General features: G+C 49.5%; 1 protein-coding gene across 5 annotated transcripts in view; it reads right to left on the reverse strand.

The window, feature by feature from the left end:
- Positions 1-16,442, reverse strand: part of Znf185 (zinc finger protein 185 with LIM domain) — a 55,724-nt gene that overhangs the window by 34,345 nt on the left and 4,937 nt on the right. For 4 of the 5 annotated variants that reach the window (XM_057760545.1, XM_057760549.1, XM_057760548.1 and 1 more), the window contains exons 2-10: positions 5,151-5,230; positions 4,859-4,982; positions 4,480-4,542; positions 3,172-3,210; positions 3,009-3,086; positions 2,399-2,485; positions 1,642-1,725; positions 614-697; positions 307-348 (exon numbers count right to left, since the gene is read on the reverse strand). In XM_057760545.1, the coding sequence (XP_057616528.1) occupies positions 307-348; positions 614-697; positions 1,642-1,725; positions 2,399-2,485; positions 3,009-3,086; positions 3,172-3,210; positions 4,480-4,542; positions 4,859-4,982; positions 5,151-5,178 (629 nt within the window). In that variant the 5' untranslated portion in view covers positions 5,179-5,230. The remainder of the gene's footprint in view (positions 1-306; positions 349-613; positions 698-1,641; positions 1,726-2,398; positions 2,486-3,008; positions 3,087-3,171; positions 3,211-4,479; positions 4,543-4,858; positions 4,983-5,150; positions 5,231-16,442) is intronic. The other variant, XM_057760547.1, reaches the window with a different exon arrangement.

Genomic DNA, 16,442 nt, shown 5'->3' on the forward strand with positions numbered 1-16,442 from the left:
CTTCACATAAGTTTCTTCTCTATCTTCTATCCATCATTTTCCTCCGACAGAAACTGACCCTTGCCTCGCTCAGCTAGTAGTCTCCTTTTCCCCCTGTTTGCCCTAGAGGACCAATCCATAACAACCTCATCAACTCCTAGGGAGTATCTCTCGGGGGTTCTGGGCAACAGGAGAGTACAGGGCAGGGCCAGAGCAAAAGTACTCTTGCTATGGCTGGGGAGGACAACTCTCTTTGCTCCCTGATAGGAGGCTCGCTGCCTGGCTAGCATTTGGCTCCTAAGGCTTCCTTCCCTTGGTGATACTCACCTCTTTGCAATAAATGGGGCCTGCAGCTCCTGGGTAGGACTGCTAGAAAGGAAGCAGAGTGGTAACATGTTGGAAAAAGCTGAAGGGCAGGTGCCATCTTACAGCCTCTCCTGTTCCCAGTACCACCTGATTTTATTCTAAGAAGTACATCTGAGACTCCCCAGAAGGTCAAAGCTGGAATACCCTTATTCTTTCACCAGTCAGAGGAAAGCTGAAACCCCAGTAGAGGAGAAGGACCTCAGGTCATGGAGTCAGTAATGACCAAGGCAGGCTCAAGCCCACGGGGCCTCGTTCCTGGACAACTCACCTAGTGGACTTCTTAGCCGCTGAGAGGACATAAGAGTGTTCCCGTGGGGCCGTCTTTCTCAAAACACCACTTGCAGCTTGTGACCTGGGGTGGTATGAGGTGAGGGCATCTGACCTGTGTCAAACTAGCCACTCTGCCAGTCTAGCCTTGGAGATTCACGGACTGACTCAGGAATACCCTCAGGGAGTAGAGGAGCGTAAGCTAGGATAGCACTGCTCTAAGAACCTATTCAGAGGAACCATGGATGCCGAGGGAAGGACCTTTTCTTAGGGAGCATGTAGCACATGTCAAGCCCAGCCCTGGATGCTGACATTCTCACACTGGTTCATCGACCCTCACAACCAGGCAAGTAGGTGCTGATATACTCCATAACTGATGGAGCCTGGCCACTGCTCTGGTCGTTTGCCTAAGTGCACACACCTAAGCAAGTGTCAAAATGGCATTCAATGTGAGGCACCTCCAGAGTTTCTTATTCATTCCCCTGGCCCTGCACCATCCAGATTTCAAAGCTCATGCAACTGTGTGCTCTTTTTGCACAGAAGTGCCATCCTTCCAGGCCTTCAAAAGGGACTGTCACTATGCTTCCTAAAGCACATATGAGCTGGCTGATGCTGTGGGCTCCTCCGTTGTAAGCAAGGGGCACTTGAAACTCTGGAGACCATTCCTGCAACCAAACAACACTGCAAACACAACACACCCAGATATGGCGGGTGCAGACAGCCTTCCCCGGCACACTTTACCCTGAATATTATTCAAGTTTCTTGGGACAGTTTGAATCTACACGTGAGCCTTATCCATGGTCCTGTGTTTCCTAGATTCTACCCATGCAAGGTTCTCAGGAGCGTCTCCCGAGCTGGCCCAGCACTGAGACGTTCACGAACTTGTGGAATGCCAACTAGACCTACACACCATGAGTGTCCTCATGGATTATGTGCTATGTACTTTGTGCTCTGACTGGTAGAATCCTTTCCAGCACAGGCTCTGACCCCGGCCATACTCATGGCTATGCTTATAAGGGCTAACATTACCTCCGTCTCTGTTCATCTGAGGTGAAGGGCACCTCCACTTCCTCAGTCTCTGATGTGGAGCTGCGCCTGATGTTGTACGGTGCCCTGTGGGGGACAGAAACAGTTATGAATCTTCTTCCTCCGTGTCCTTCCTGTTCCCTGTTGCAAGTTACTCCCCTTAGCACCTTGGCTTCTTGACTGCCAACATGCCACTAACAGGATGATGGGGCAAGGAATAAGCTGTACAAGGATGTGGAGTCCTGGGAAGTGCTGGCACAATCCAGACATTTGTCCAGAGCTCTCCTCCCGGGCCTGGGGCCCTTGGAAGGAACCTCAAGTGAAGCGAAGCTTTAGACACAAAATGCCCACAGCAATAGTCTATGGGGACAGTGACAATGTAAGAAACATCATGTCTCCGAGCATAACTCAGCTGAAGCCAGCTCTGCCTGAGAACTTGAGACCTGAGAAGGGGCACAGGGGTATATCCAGAAAATACAGACAGTGAGCAGCAGGCCTCATGGCCATGGCTCATTGTCCATTTTCTAGAATGTGCTCCTTCCAGAAGTTTCTTACAGCTTTTACTTTGCCTCATATAATTGTATTAGAAATAGCCATTCAATTTTCTAGAGCTGTGTCACCCTCTGCTCCAGGCCACAGTTATAAGTGGCAAGGGTTGTCAAGCCAATAAGACTAGATCTCCCCAGATAAGTGACTAGTTTAGAAGTAAGTGTCCATCTCCCCTCGATGGGTTCAGTGTCTGGGATCATTATATACTCACAATTTCTTATAATCTTCCGTAGTCATCTTATAAGCAGAAGAGTGAGGAGCAGAAGCAGAATTAGCTGCTCCCGGCAGTCCAGAAGCACTAGAAGAGCAAGACATTTCCATCTGCCCAACCACAGGTCAGCTCTTGCCTCTAACTTTACCCACACAGCCCCGTAGAGACAGGACAAGGGGCACTAGGAGATGTTCTTCCTTGTCGTCAGCCCTGACAAGCACTTTGAGCATGACAGACCCAGCTCCATCACAAGGAAACAGTCGGCCAGGCTCTCATTTGCATAATGACTAATAGCAAGGTGTTTACATAACATGCCACCTTGGCATAGTAGGAAGGTGAACTAAGCACATGGCTTCAATATTCTCAGCAAGGTGCCAGCTATGAGGCCAATGGGACATGGGGTAAGTAAAATAAAGGCCTGTGGGCACTAGGAAGTATAGGCATAATCCACATCTCTATGCAGAGCTCCCCTCCCAGCCACTGCCCTTGGCCAGTGGCCAGAGCCAGGCAGGACATTCTCTTACTCCTCTGCTAGCCCTTCCTTGGTCTTGGCTCAGGACAAGACTCCCCCACCTTCCTACTGACCATCTGGCTAGCACAAAGGATGTACCTTCTTGGAGCTCCATTGGTCTTAGAGTGGTGCTGTTGGGAGTTAGATGAGCTGTCTATTGTTCGGGTGAATACTCCCCTACAAGAGACACCGAAAGGTATTGAGAAGTCTGGGTGTGGCCCTAGTGGTATGAGGGTGCAGGTAGAGTCTTGATATCACTTACCGGATGATATAACCAGCAGGAGCCTTTGTGTTCGGAGAACTGCCAAGAGAAAAGAAGACCTCAGACCTACAGAGCTCAGACCACCGATTTTTACTGGTTCCCAACTACAGCAGATGGCTATCCCAGTATAGTGGTCAGGTGTGTCCCAATATAGTGGCCAGGTGCCCACTTTGCTCCACCTAGCTTTCCTTCAGTCTCTCCCAGGAACCTTGCCATGGTTGACTCCACCCCAGCCATGCCCAGCATAGTCCTGGCTTACAACAGGGTGCCAGGCAGGCTTGCTCTATGGTTTAACATTTACTGCAGAGTTCCAGAAGTTTCTGCTTTTCCAGGCACCATGGCCTCCTGGATCAGACTGAAAGTCCCTTGATCAGAGCCCAGGCTGCCTCAGTCTGGGGCTGAAGCAAACAGAAGGTAAAGCTCTCTGGCCTTCCCTTACCACTCCTCTGGCCCCTAGTGGTGCTGAAAATGTAAAATGTTAGTTTCTGGGCACTGGGGCTTGCTATGTGTCAACAAAAGATGATGTTCAGAAGACTTGGGGGCACTAGGGAGAGCATGCTAGAAGTAGTGAGGGCTCAGGCAATGCAATGAGGGCCCCTTCAAGGAGTTGGTAAGAGGACAAGGTCTCAGCAGATAGTCCTCTCCAGAAATATTAGAGTTCTGGGCTGGAATAGTGCAGCTAGGTAGGTCTAAGGGTACCACAGAGCCCTAGCTAGCATTTATTCCTATAGACTGTGATTTTATCAGGGAGCAGCTTCTTGGAGATGGCCAAGTTGCAGAAACATTCAAAGGGAAGCTGGAGAAATGGCTCAGTGGTTAAGAGCACCGCCTGCTCATGTAAAGGTCCTGAGTTCAATTCCCAGCAACCACATGGTAGCTTACAACCATCTGTAATGAGATCTGGTGCCTTCTTCTGGCCTACACAATAAATAAATAAATAAATCTTAAATAAATAAGTCTTAAAAAATGGGGGCTGGAGAGATGGGTCAGAGGTTAAGAGCACTGACTGCTCTTTCAGAGGTCCTGAGTTCAATTCCCAGCAACCACATTGTGGCTCACAGCCATCTATAATGAGATCTGGTGCCCTCTTCTGGCCAGCAAGCATACAGACAGAATACTGTATATATAATAAATAAATAAATCTTAAAAAAAAACATTCAAAGGGAAGCCCAAAGAGCCTGTCTTATCCATGTATTTCAAATGACTCAATTTAGCCTCCCTATGTGCTCCCTATGTGATGTCCACCCCTCCTTGCAGCAGAAGAGCCTCTGGGGTCCGTTTAAGAGTCAGCTAGGTACCACCTCTTACCTGGCATTTGATCCCTCTCCAACTGATGAGGGTGTGGCGTAGTTTTGTCCCGAGGGAAGCGCTCTGTGGAAAGACAGGACTTGAATATAGTGGCTCCCATGCTCTTTGCCACCTGTTAACCTGTGGCTCCATCCCCAAACCGGCCTGCTACCTTACCTTTTCCTCTCCTGACCTACCTTACAGGTGTGTCACCACACACGCCTCAGCATTCCATCTGTGGCTGTGTTCAGGCTTTACCCTCACCTGGCTGGTGACCCACAGCTGGACCTAGCTCTAAATGGTGGAATGTCCTCAGCATCCCTAGCTAGGGTTGAGTGCCATGCCCCCACCCTCAGTGTTGATTGCTGCCTTCCCTTCTGGCCTTGCCTCCTGGACTTACACAGCATGGTCGTCCGAGTCTTCGTGCTTAGTTATCCAGCTCTTGTCGCCCTTCAGTGTAGTGCGCACTTTCATTTGCTTCAGGACATTTTTCCGCTCCTCTTCACTGGCTGACAAAGGTTTCCCTGGCAGGGGCAAACCTAAGAGCCTTAACGGGGGAACCCCAGCCCCTAGTCCCAGGGCCCTTGCCAGCCCTCCCACTATGAGGTCATCCATCGGCTGCCTGGGCAACATCCATGTCCCTCTAGGGGTTTGCTGGTGATAATTCAAGCAGACATGTAGCCCAGGCTCACCTTTTCCATTACCTCCTGAAGTGCTCATGATGTTTCGTTTTCAAAAGAGTTGTTATGTTACTAGTGGATTCAGTGGGCTCCTGGGATCAAAGACAAACACAGATTTGTCAATACATGAATTTCTGATGGCTTATTGGTCACCTCTAGAGTGTGAATGTGGTGTGTCCCCTAAGGGCTCTTGTGTTGGAAGCTTGGTCCCCAAAGAGGTAGTGGGACTTTTAAGAAGTGAAGTTTGGGGGGATGTGGAAATGGCTCAGTCAGTGCTAGGCATAATAACACATCCTTATTGCTATCAGTGGGAAGACAAAGATAGCAGGATCCCTGAGGCTTGCTGGACAGTCAGTCTAGCCAAATGGGTGAACTCTAGGTTTACGGAGAGTTCCTATTTCATAAAGTAAGGCAAACAGTGATAAAGTCCCCTGCTATTGACCTCTGATTTCCACATGTGCATATGAACATGTACACACAGGTCCATCCATACTCATCCCCTCTACCCACACACCCATCCCCATCCTCCACAAAAAGTAAGGTTCAATGAAAGGTAATTAGATCGCTGAGACAACTGTTGTATGATAGAATTAATGTTTTGGGAGAACTTGGTTAGTTCTCATGGGTGTTTGTCACCCAAAAGCAAGTCTAGCCCAGCTCTGGTTTCTCCCTGGCTTCCCAGTTTACCATGTAAGTCGTCTCTCTGACACGCACATTCTCCTGCCTGCCACGGTGACACCACACCAGCCATGAGTTCCTTACCCGAGTGACCGCTCAGACCATGGCCTCAAGTCTCAACTAAATGAGTATCTTTCCTCTCTAAAGCACCAAGCCTCAGCTACTACATTATGACAGAAAATGAACTCATAGAGACCCTTTGTGATCCTATCACACCAAGATCATGCAGATTTTCCTTCAGGGATCAGGAGGACAGAGGCAGTAAAGTTCTGAAGTGTAGAGAGAGCCTAGAGAACCAGCTGAATGCCACACCTACCCATACAGCCATGGCTGCTCACCTGGAGAATATGGAACTTGTTGCCTCTCAGGAACTGTCTGTTCTAGTCTGTTATTAAGGGCAGATCACAGAGAGTGCTAAGGGAAAGAGACTAGGGAGGAGAGTTGGCAACGAGGGAGCCAACAGTGTCATGGAGACTAGTACGGAGTTGACCCGGCACTGTAGAATTGAGAGGGTAGGATTGAAGCATATCTCAGGCGAAACACCTCTCGGGGTAGGCTTGGAGGTAGGGCAAGGGCCCAGGGAACCCGCTGCTTTAGGACGGAACCACCATTTTACACCTTAGTGGGCAAATCCATTCATTTGCTCTGGGCTGCCTCGGTTTTGTCATCTGTAAGATGATGTAGTCCTATTTGGGGTTGGCTCGTCATCCTGTTTCCTCACGGACCTAGTGCTAAGGAGTGGCCTCAGAATCAGATGAGGAAGAGAATCTGGTCAGGGCCAACAGGTTCCTTGTTCTCTGTTCTCCCCCATCACCTCCTCCCTGGCTTGCCGAGAGCAGGCCAGAAGAGGGCTATTCATCTGCTCTCCATGGTGAGAGACCCAAAGCTGAGGACTAGCTGAGGACTAGGTAACATCCTAGACTGTGACAGGTTTGGATGCTACCCTGAATAATCACAGCTGATCCTGCAAACCTAAAGAGAGCCTGGGATGTTCAGAGCTGTGGGCATGACAGAAAGCAAGGCCCTGGCTGTGCTAAGGAAAAATCCTTCCTTCCTAGGGTCTTCTACCCTCTGGGTCCCTCCAGGGCTAGGCTTTGACCAGCTCAGTAATGGTGCCAGCTGGCAGGACCTGGACATGTTTCCATGGAAGTCGGGGGCACACTTAAAGGGGAAGTGAAGGGGGCAAAGACCAGACTAAATTAGCCACATCAGCAAGAGCCTGCTCTCCCATAAACTGTACCAAGTGCAGTCCAGGCAGGCTGAATCTTCTGCACGCCAGGAATGACACCTCATCATGGCATTGAAGCTGTAGTAGGATGTGGAATGACCCCATGAGCCAGAATGCATGGGTACAGTTAATGCCTCTAGGCAGACCACTGAAGCCTGAGCCCTTAGTCCCTGGATCTTTTGATGCTATCAAACGTGAAAAACTTTGATAGTCCCTTACTTCTTTGCATGAAAAAACCAGTGGCAACTCCCCAGGCAAAGGAGCAAGGGTACGTGCCAGAAATGAACCAGGGCTGGTGCTCCTGCATCGGCTGCTTTCCTTTGAGCCTGACTGCATCTCAGAAGCCCAATTCCTTTCCCAACAAGACAGTAAGCCTGAATGGGCCCGGGAATGTAGTTCAGTTATATCAGTAGTTGTTGAGCACTCACAAGGCCCTGGGTTCCCTCAAAATGCCTCCCAAATGTCTCACCAAGACACATTTCTATCCTACCTTTATGGAAAAATGACTTCCGGCTCTTTGGGGAGTTGCCAACTAACTCTTCTTGGGGCTTTCTACCCAGTTGGCAAGAAAGAGGTACTGTGACGCAGGCCTCCAGGTAGTGGGGCTTCAGGGGGACATCTTAAAGGACACTTACATAGAAGATCTCACTTCTGATCTGTACATGTCTCTTTGAGGCAGGTTAGACTGAGGAGGGCAAAGGGAAAAATAGAAGAAGCACTCTGGCCTGCCTGAGCACGGTAGATAGGGCCAGTCCTTTCCACATCCATATGCTCTCAAAGCACTCATGGGTAGAAAGTTCCTTTTCTACCTATCTCCTTACTACTGTGGCTTCTCAAGAATACTATATGTCTGGTTTCATCAGAGGCATCAGAGCCGGTCAGAGGAGAGCGAGAGCAGGAGAGCCGCTGCACACAGGAGCTAATCTAGCTAGATTACCACATGCTGCAAGGAGCAGAGGGACCGGGGACAGCAGACACTGACACACTGTGAGAAAGCTCAGATGAGAATGGGAGCAACACTAGGAGCAGCTTTGCTCTGCCTCTAAAACTAACTCACACAACGCGCGTGCGTGCCCCCACACACACCTATGCCCCCCATTCACATACACCCCCCATATAAACCCCCACATACACCACAAATACATACATACATCCCATACCACATATATACATACAACACCATCCACACATATATACACATTCATACACATATAAACACCACATACACACGACACATACACATGCATACAACACCCCCTACACTCCCCCCACACCCCACAAACACATACACACACACTACATATACACCACACACTCATGCACACACCCCATACCACACACATATACATACCACAACACCATTCACGCATACACACATACTCACACGCATACACACCCCACACATACACATGCATACAACACGCCCATACACACAGCACACACGTACACCCCCACATACACATACCACATACACCACAAACACACACACTATATACACACCACACACTCCTACACACACCTCATACCACATACCACACACACCATCTACACATATGCATATTCACACACATATATAAACACCCCACACAAACATACACATGCATGCAACACCCCACACACACACCACACTTACACCCTAGACCCATACATACCATATACTACACACACACCACCCATAACTATATACAAACCACAGATACACACCCCTTCCCCCATATACACACCACACACACCACCTGTATCTCTATATAAACCACACACATACACACACTACATAATAACCCCACACCCTGCACATACTCCTCTACACATACACATACCATCCAGCCCACACACCCGCCATGCATACACCACACACACATACACCCACCACACATGTACACACACTATCACCCCACATCCACATACATCGCACATTCATCACTCACATTTAACATACATGACACACATACATACATAGTTCACACACACCATTCACCTACCCGCCCCCCACAAATACATTTTTATTTTTTATTTTTTTTTTTGGTTTTTCGAGACAGGGTTTCTCTGTGGCTTTGGAGCATGGAACTAGCTCTTGTAGACCAGGCTGGGACAAATACATTTTTAATTACCTCTGGGAGGCACAAATCTCATTTTCCCACTCCTCTCTGGATCACAACCTAGTCCCACCTGGTCATATTATACTAAACATAGAGGAAGAGGAAACCATGATAGAAAAGAAAAGTGTGTCCGGTGGCCTGTCTAAGGAGCTAACATCCTTCTGACCAAGTTCAGGCTCCTTGATGCTCTAGTCTGGAATTAGGAATCTCAGGGGAAATGGGCTTGGAGGTAAATTTTCCCTAGTGGCTGTGGTACCCTCTGGGTGTCACCCCACCCTGGGGCCCTCACTCTGGTCCTCTGCTGTTTTCATATCCGCCCACCCCAAGAAGAAGGACCCATGTCTTTCTGGGCATCTTGCAGAGAGCTGGAATAGATGTTGGGAAGAGGTAAGAAGGACTTAATCCAATTAGCAGCTGGTCCTCTGCTCTTGGCCCAAAGATCCCTGGAACTGGATTGCTCTGGCAAGGGCTTGGGTGAGAGTAAAGAGCAGACTGGTTGCCTTCTCCAAGTCTGGGTTGGTAGGGGGATATGGGGTCTGGAACTGCTCTGAGATTGGAGCCAGATGCCAAGCAGAGGTAAACTGGAATGAAAGATGGAAAGCCTCTAGCATTGTTTCGTTTTCTTTCTTTCATTCATGAATGCATTATTTATTATTCCAGGCCAGCCTTGAACACACTATGTAGCCAAGGATGACTGTTAGCTTCTGCTCCACTTGCCTCCATCTCTCAAGTGCCGGGAGTGTGAATGTGGACTTGCTCTGAGCAGGGCAAGCACTCCACCAATTGACTTCTAAGATCACAGAACAGTGATCATTTTAGTGCAGGGTGACAAGGAGATGCCACCAGAGGGCAATAGCGATGCAGGAGGAAGGATGGGGGAGCTGGCAGACAGAGAAGAAATAGGAGGGGAAATCTGGAAGGAAAGAAGGAGCAAGATAGAACAAGGAGAGGAGGATGCGAGGGGGCAGCCACACAGCCAGCCACGGTAAGAAGAAAAATAAGACATATAGAAGAAAAGAAAAGGCCCAGAGGCAAAAGGTAGATGGGATAATTTAAGAAAGGAAAAGCTGGCTAGAAAGAAGCCAAGCTAAGACCAGTTTTTATAATTAAGAATACGCCTCCATGTGTGATTTATTTGGGAGCTGGGTAGGTGCCCCTAGCATCCTCTTCTTGATCTTGCTTGCTCTTCCTTGTTTCTCCTTCTATTTATTCTCTCTGCCTGCCAGCCCCGCCTATCCTTGCTCCTGCCTCACTATTAGCCATTTAGCGCTTTATTAGCCCATTGGGTGTTTTAGACAGGCAAAAAAATCACAGCTTCACAGAGTTAAACAAATACAGCACAAGCAAAAGCAACACATCTTTACATCATTAAACAAATGTTTCAGAGCATAAACAAATGTAACACACCTTAAAAGAATATTCTACAACAAGAGGACACAGGTGAAAGTGCTTGTTTGAGTGCTTGTGTGCTAGACACTGGTCTGAGTGCAAGCAAGAGCATAACGATGTGGGGGGCTTCATTCCCAAGGATAAACTGTGATTCCTTATGCCCAGGACTAGAGAGGAAGCCCAGCTCCAAATCTGCAAGCAACCATTGCAAACCTTTTGTAGGGCTCAATCCTGGCTTTGCCAGTTTTACAGAGTTTATATCTCAGCCCTAGATGGACTTCCTAGGTATGAAACAAAAATAACAGGATAGAGCAAGAGCATGGGACCCATTGGCTAAAGACAGACGTAGCAAATGACATCTGTATGAATCCAATAAGGCTGGAGATTTCCAGTGCAGGTGCCCCTGTCAGCCTGACATCAGGCCATGCTATAGAAAAGGTTTGCCTGCAAGTATTTCTCTGTTGTTGGGGGCAAAGGGTCCACCTGCTGTGACAGAGCCACAGGTTTGGATGTAGCTGGTCATGAGGACAGCAACAAAGTGACAGAGTCCCAGTCTCCAAGGAACTTGCTATTCAAGATGGATGAATGCAGCCAATGGTATTCTCTTGGATGGGCAGTCTCAGAGAAGACAGTTGGTCTGTGGGAAGGAGAATGCATCCTCATACTAGCTCTGGCATCCTGGAAAAACCCTCCTTTTCCCCCACATGTCACCTTGGTTCCTCACTACTGTATGGGTACAGGTTCAAACTTGGAAAAAATCTAAATCTGCAAGGGAGAGAGACCCCTGATGTTACAGCTGTCCTGCAAGAGCCATATTTGGACTCTTCAGCTCTGAGAATTTAAGCTTCCTGAACCCCAGAGTCTAGCCAGCCTAGGTAGCTCCTTGGCCAGAGTCCTTTCAACCCTCCCTTCTTGCCCAACCCAACCTATGCCAGCAGATGCAAGGATGGCCTTAGGGAAGCCCTGTTCTCAAAATGTATCCAAGCCCATATCTGGTTTTTCCTGTGGGGAAAGCAGAGGCATCAGAACAGCTTCTCTGCTCATCACCCTGTCCACCAGAACCCCAAGAGTGTTTGCTGCTTTGTATGGGTGGTGGAAGGCCAGCATAGCAGGCAGTCTTGGCTGCGGCAGTCTCCCTCTAGAGGCTGCAGAAAGAAGTGCAAGGATGAGCAGGTACATGGGGTTTGCCAGGCTGGAAAAAGCACTGGGTTCTCACTCCAGGTCCCTGCCAGGAGTTATGAGGGGCTGAAAATGCTAGGAAACACGACCTCTATCCCCAACTCACACTCAGCATACTTAGCTGCGCTGGTTCGATCCTTTCTCAAGGAATGCACTTGGTCCACGAAGTTTGGACCCAGACTGACCTAAGCTGTCACGCAAGCTGCCAACTTGATTCTCTAGGCCAAAAGGACTGGAATGATAAAATGTTACATTTGTGAAGCAGCCTCCTGTGGCCAGGTTTTGTAACCTCGGGCATTCTGAGTCCCACTGTCTTCAAGTGGAGCCCCAGCAGTAGTCAGCAGACAGGTTGATTTCTAGCCATAAGGATCCAGAAGAAACACTGCTGTCGCTAGTGCAGGAGGTGCTGAGATCCAGAGTTGGGATTGGGAGGGGAGTTGCAAGTGATTTAGAGACCTTGGACAGAGCTGGCTCTGCCAGAGCAAAGGCTAAGCAGCAGCTGGCTCCTGTCTGAGCTCCCGAGTCTGCTACTCAGTGTACAGTTCCTAGGAACTGAAGGCTGGGCCCCTCTGGCAGGAGCCTGCGACCTGTCTGCATTGCTCTAATCACTGGAGCTCCTGCCTACAGGCCAACAAGGCAGAGGGAAGGAGGGATACTACGTGAAAAAAAAGTTGGAAGAGACTTGGGTTGCAGAGGGAAAAATGTAATATGGAAAAAGCAAGCATGGGGGGTGTATTTTTAAATGTGCTTTACAGGTAAATGACTTCTACATGAAAGTCTGGAATTTCATCTCCTGCTATCCCATCCCCAAACCCCAGATTCTAGACTTCTTGGCATCTGCAGATCCTGGGAAGAAAATGTCTGACACAGGCCAAGTCCTTCCCAACTGGGTAGGGAGCTGAAACCCCAAGACCCTAGAATTTTCCCGGCTCTCCTGTATCCATTTTCTGGCTCTCAGAGGGATGGACTCAAACACCTGCTTAGAGAAACTGGGTCACTTCAGAGGTGCCTTGGAATACAGGACTACTAAGGGATGCTGGGAAAGAGCACTCAGTGATGCCTATGAGATGTCTAGGTGAGGCCAGCCTGCTGAGGATAGCAGGGACCATGGGACCTTTTGCTCCCAAGACCCCTGCTCTAATTCCCCATATGAGCTATTTGCATTGTTACCATTGTTGCCCCCGTAGTACAAGAAAGGGCCTGAGGAGCTCCTAGGCCTTCTTCCACAGGCCAAGCTACCTGCGCACTCTCAACACCTTCACATCCCAATAGCTCTTTCTGCAACATGAGCTCTAAGGTCTCAGGACAGCCCTAGTCACTCAGAGATGCTATCTCCATCTGCAGATGGGCATATCACGAGGTCAAAAGGGGCTGGGGACTTTGGAAGCCACCACCTCCACCTCAACATTTTCTCCCCTGCGTACCCCACAGCAGCCACCTGTCCACTCTCTGCCAGAGCACAAGGTAATAAAAACTCAGCCTCACTTGCTCCTAACTTTGGCCCAGGCTGCTTTTGTCCTTTTTGCAAGTGATCCTCTAGTGAGAAAGAAAAGGATCACTCCCCAGCAGCCCCTCCAGCTCTCTCCACAGGCTTCCTGTCCAGATCCTCTGTACCCTTTCTCATACTTCCCTGCCCAGCTTAAACCCAAAGTCCCTTTCACTCCATCCTTGCCTCTACAACAATCCCTATTTTGGGATAAGAATATGGAAGTTAAGAGATGAGAATGCATTTGCCCAAGATCACACTTTCTTTTCTGCAACAAGCACCTATGGCAAACTACTAGTCAGGCTGGGTGCTGGGGAGATACACAGAAGTCAGAGGAAGAGAGACAGGCCCCGAGGGCCCTGCCAGAGTTCTGCATTTCCCAAGGAGGCGCCCTTGGCTCAGGTCCTAAAGTATAGAAGAATGAGTAGGAGAGATGAGTGCGCTCATGGACAGAAATAGTGAGGCAAGGTCTGTTTTTTGGGTTTTGTGGTTTTTTTCTTTCTAGGCTAAACCAGGCAGTGCCTGATGTCAGCATTTTCAACAGGGCTCCCCATTCCTGTGACTGGAATCCTGGTGCCTCTTCTCTCCATAGCAACTGTCTGCCACATCAAGCTCTCTGGGAAAGTGACTTAGTCATCACAAAGTGGTGTTCTTAGCCAACCATCACAGGGATTAACCCAAGGGGGCTGAACCTCAGGCCTGAGATGTGCTCACAGACAGATGCAAAGACAGGGACCACCAACAGGCACCACCAGTAGCTTGGGCTTGCCCACCACTGCCCCAGAGGCCAAGTCTCCTCTGAATCCAGGGTGTGTCTCTAGAGCTCCACAGCCTCCCCCCACGCCACCAGCAGTAACCTCAAGGGCAACTGTACAAGAAGAGGGGCTACCAAGTAAGTAAAGAACTGCCCACCTTCTGCTCTACCTAACCCCTAAGTTCCTAGTTCTCCCTCAAAACAAGAAGTAAGCACTGCCCACAGCAAAAGCCCAGAGCGTGTTTCTGAGAGCAAATTCCCCAGGGACATCTCCTTGAGCTGCAGATCCCTTCCAGCCTCCTTGCCTCTGAGTCCAAGTGTGCACATCAGCCCAGGAAAACGGCACACACCAGGCCTCTTGGCATTGAGTTTTCCAGTCCCTTTTCCACTCAAGACCCCTTTCCCTGTCCACACCCTCTAACTCTGGCCATTCTAGTAGGGAAATTGAACTGAAAAGACCTGCCAGATGCTTCCACGTGGATCCACACAAGGTAAAAGGGCTCCATTCCATGTCTCAGTTTCCCTTTGAGAAGAATGAACTGACACCAGGCATATCAATGGAGAGCCAGCTCATACTAGGACTAGGACAATGAGCTACAGGAACTGACAGCAGATCAGGGGGATGAACTAGCCAACATATTGTCCCTAGCAGGGTGTGCTCTCAGTGAGGATAGTGTCTTTACAGCCTCATGAGTAAGAGAAAGGCCCAGAGGCCATACTGACTTCAGAATCCGGTTCAGCAACTATCCACTTGTACAAACCTGGGCACTTCTTATGGCCTAGATTGCCCCCCACCTTTTATTTAAGCATTTTGGTACAAGGAGAGGGTTTAACTGGGAATGATGATTCCTCCTCTAAGACCATGGGAGCAAGAGGCAAGGTAGGGCCTGGCTTGGGAGCAAGAGGCTGGACAAGTTGTGGGCATCCAGGTCCATTCCCAACCATGGGTGTCCAAAGTCTGGACTGCAACACAGGAAGTTTCTCTGAGCCCCAGAACCCTAGAAAGCAGCTTTCTTCTTTCCTGGCAATGATTCTGTCCCATGTCACCATGGGGCTGGCAATGAAAGTGGCCTCAGGGTTCAGCAAGCAGAAGGCAAATTTGTGTTATGTGTGACCTGGCACAATATAGGTTATGGCTTGAAGCAACGTCCAAACTAAAGGGAGACTTCAGTGAGAGAGGAGAAGGGCAGGCTTCTGGCTTTCAGAATGCATCAATCCAGAATTGGGGGTGTTTTCTTGGCATGCAGAAAAATGTTCAGCAACAGGTGCCAATGCCTACCTTAGCCAGGGCTGAGAACCCACAGGGGCAGGACAGGTGAGTGGGCTGAGGGTGGTGAGGTGAACAGCACATACACTAAAGCCCTCCAGCAAATTGGACCTGGTGAATGCACCTGTGCCCTGGAGACTTGTTGGCACCCAAGCTGGCACTGTTTGTTCAGATGAGCCAGCTGAGGCTATGGGAAGATAACCTCCTAAGCCTCCCAACTGCAGCTCTGGGATTCAGAGCCCCTTACCACTATTCAGGCTCATCAGCTTGTGGAAACCTGCTTCCTACCCCAATTCAGGTACCATGACCAGAACTCCAAGGAGCCATGAGACCAAGACAAGTCCAAGAGCGAGTGTCACCAACCACCTTAATATCAAAACTCAGTAAAAATGCCTTGTGGGGAATACAACTCCCAACAAACTGCAGAGATTCAACGGCCCAGAAGGGGAAGGTGGGCCTGGTAGGCTTCTCCCTGTGACCAGTGGAGCTGCCAGGTGCCACAGCTTGGAAGGAAGTGGCAGAGCAGACAGGAGGGCCTGAGTTTTCAGTTGTTCTCAGAGGCCAAGTATCACTATGCAGTTCCAAAGAGGACGAGGCTCTTGGCTCCCCCTGCCCCCGCACAAAGAATCCAGTCACAGAGACTGTATACGGCAGATCCCACTGATAACACCACAGTGACACTTGATTCGGCGCCTTCTGTCTGAGTATGAGCAGCTCCCTTCCAGCCCTGAGATTGCCCAATGCCCAGCACATGTCTATCACAAACCACCATCAAGTCCCTTTGCCCTAGGCTCCAGGCCATTGAGGGGATTCTTGGAGTTTGCCTCTGCACCTCAGTTTCTTCATCTACAAAATGGGCACATTTTACAGAGGCTGGGAGATTCCGTGATTTTTGCAAAACACCAACTCTAGGCTCACCCTGCCCCCTCCCAGCCGGCGCTCTACCAACAATTGGTCTCATCCTCAAATGATTAGGACAGAGGAACAAGGCTGGCCAGAGGGCCACTTGCCTTTCTTGGTCACACTGAAGTACCCTGCCTCTCAGTTTCTTCACTCGCAGTGAAAAGCAGAAAACCGACGGTACTGCCTCCCTGATGGGAACCCCAGAAGGGATGCTTGGAGCAAGTATGAATTATGGGTAGGGAAACTGAGGCTCTTCCTTGTGTCCAACACAGACCGGGTGCCCCTTGCTGCCTCCCGATCGGTCGCGTCCTTCGGACGGCA

The sequence above is a fragment of the Chionomys nivalis genome, chromosome X (assembly GCF_950005125.1).
Source record: "Chionomys nivalis chromosome X, mChiNiv1.1, whole genome shotgun sequence".
NCBI classification, from domain to species: domain Eukaryota; kingdom Metazoa; phylum Chordata; class Mammalia; order Rodentia; family Cricetidae; genus Chionomys; species Chionomys nivalis.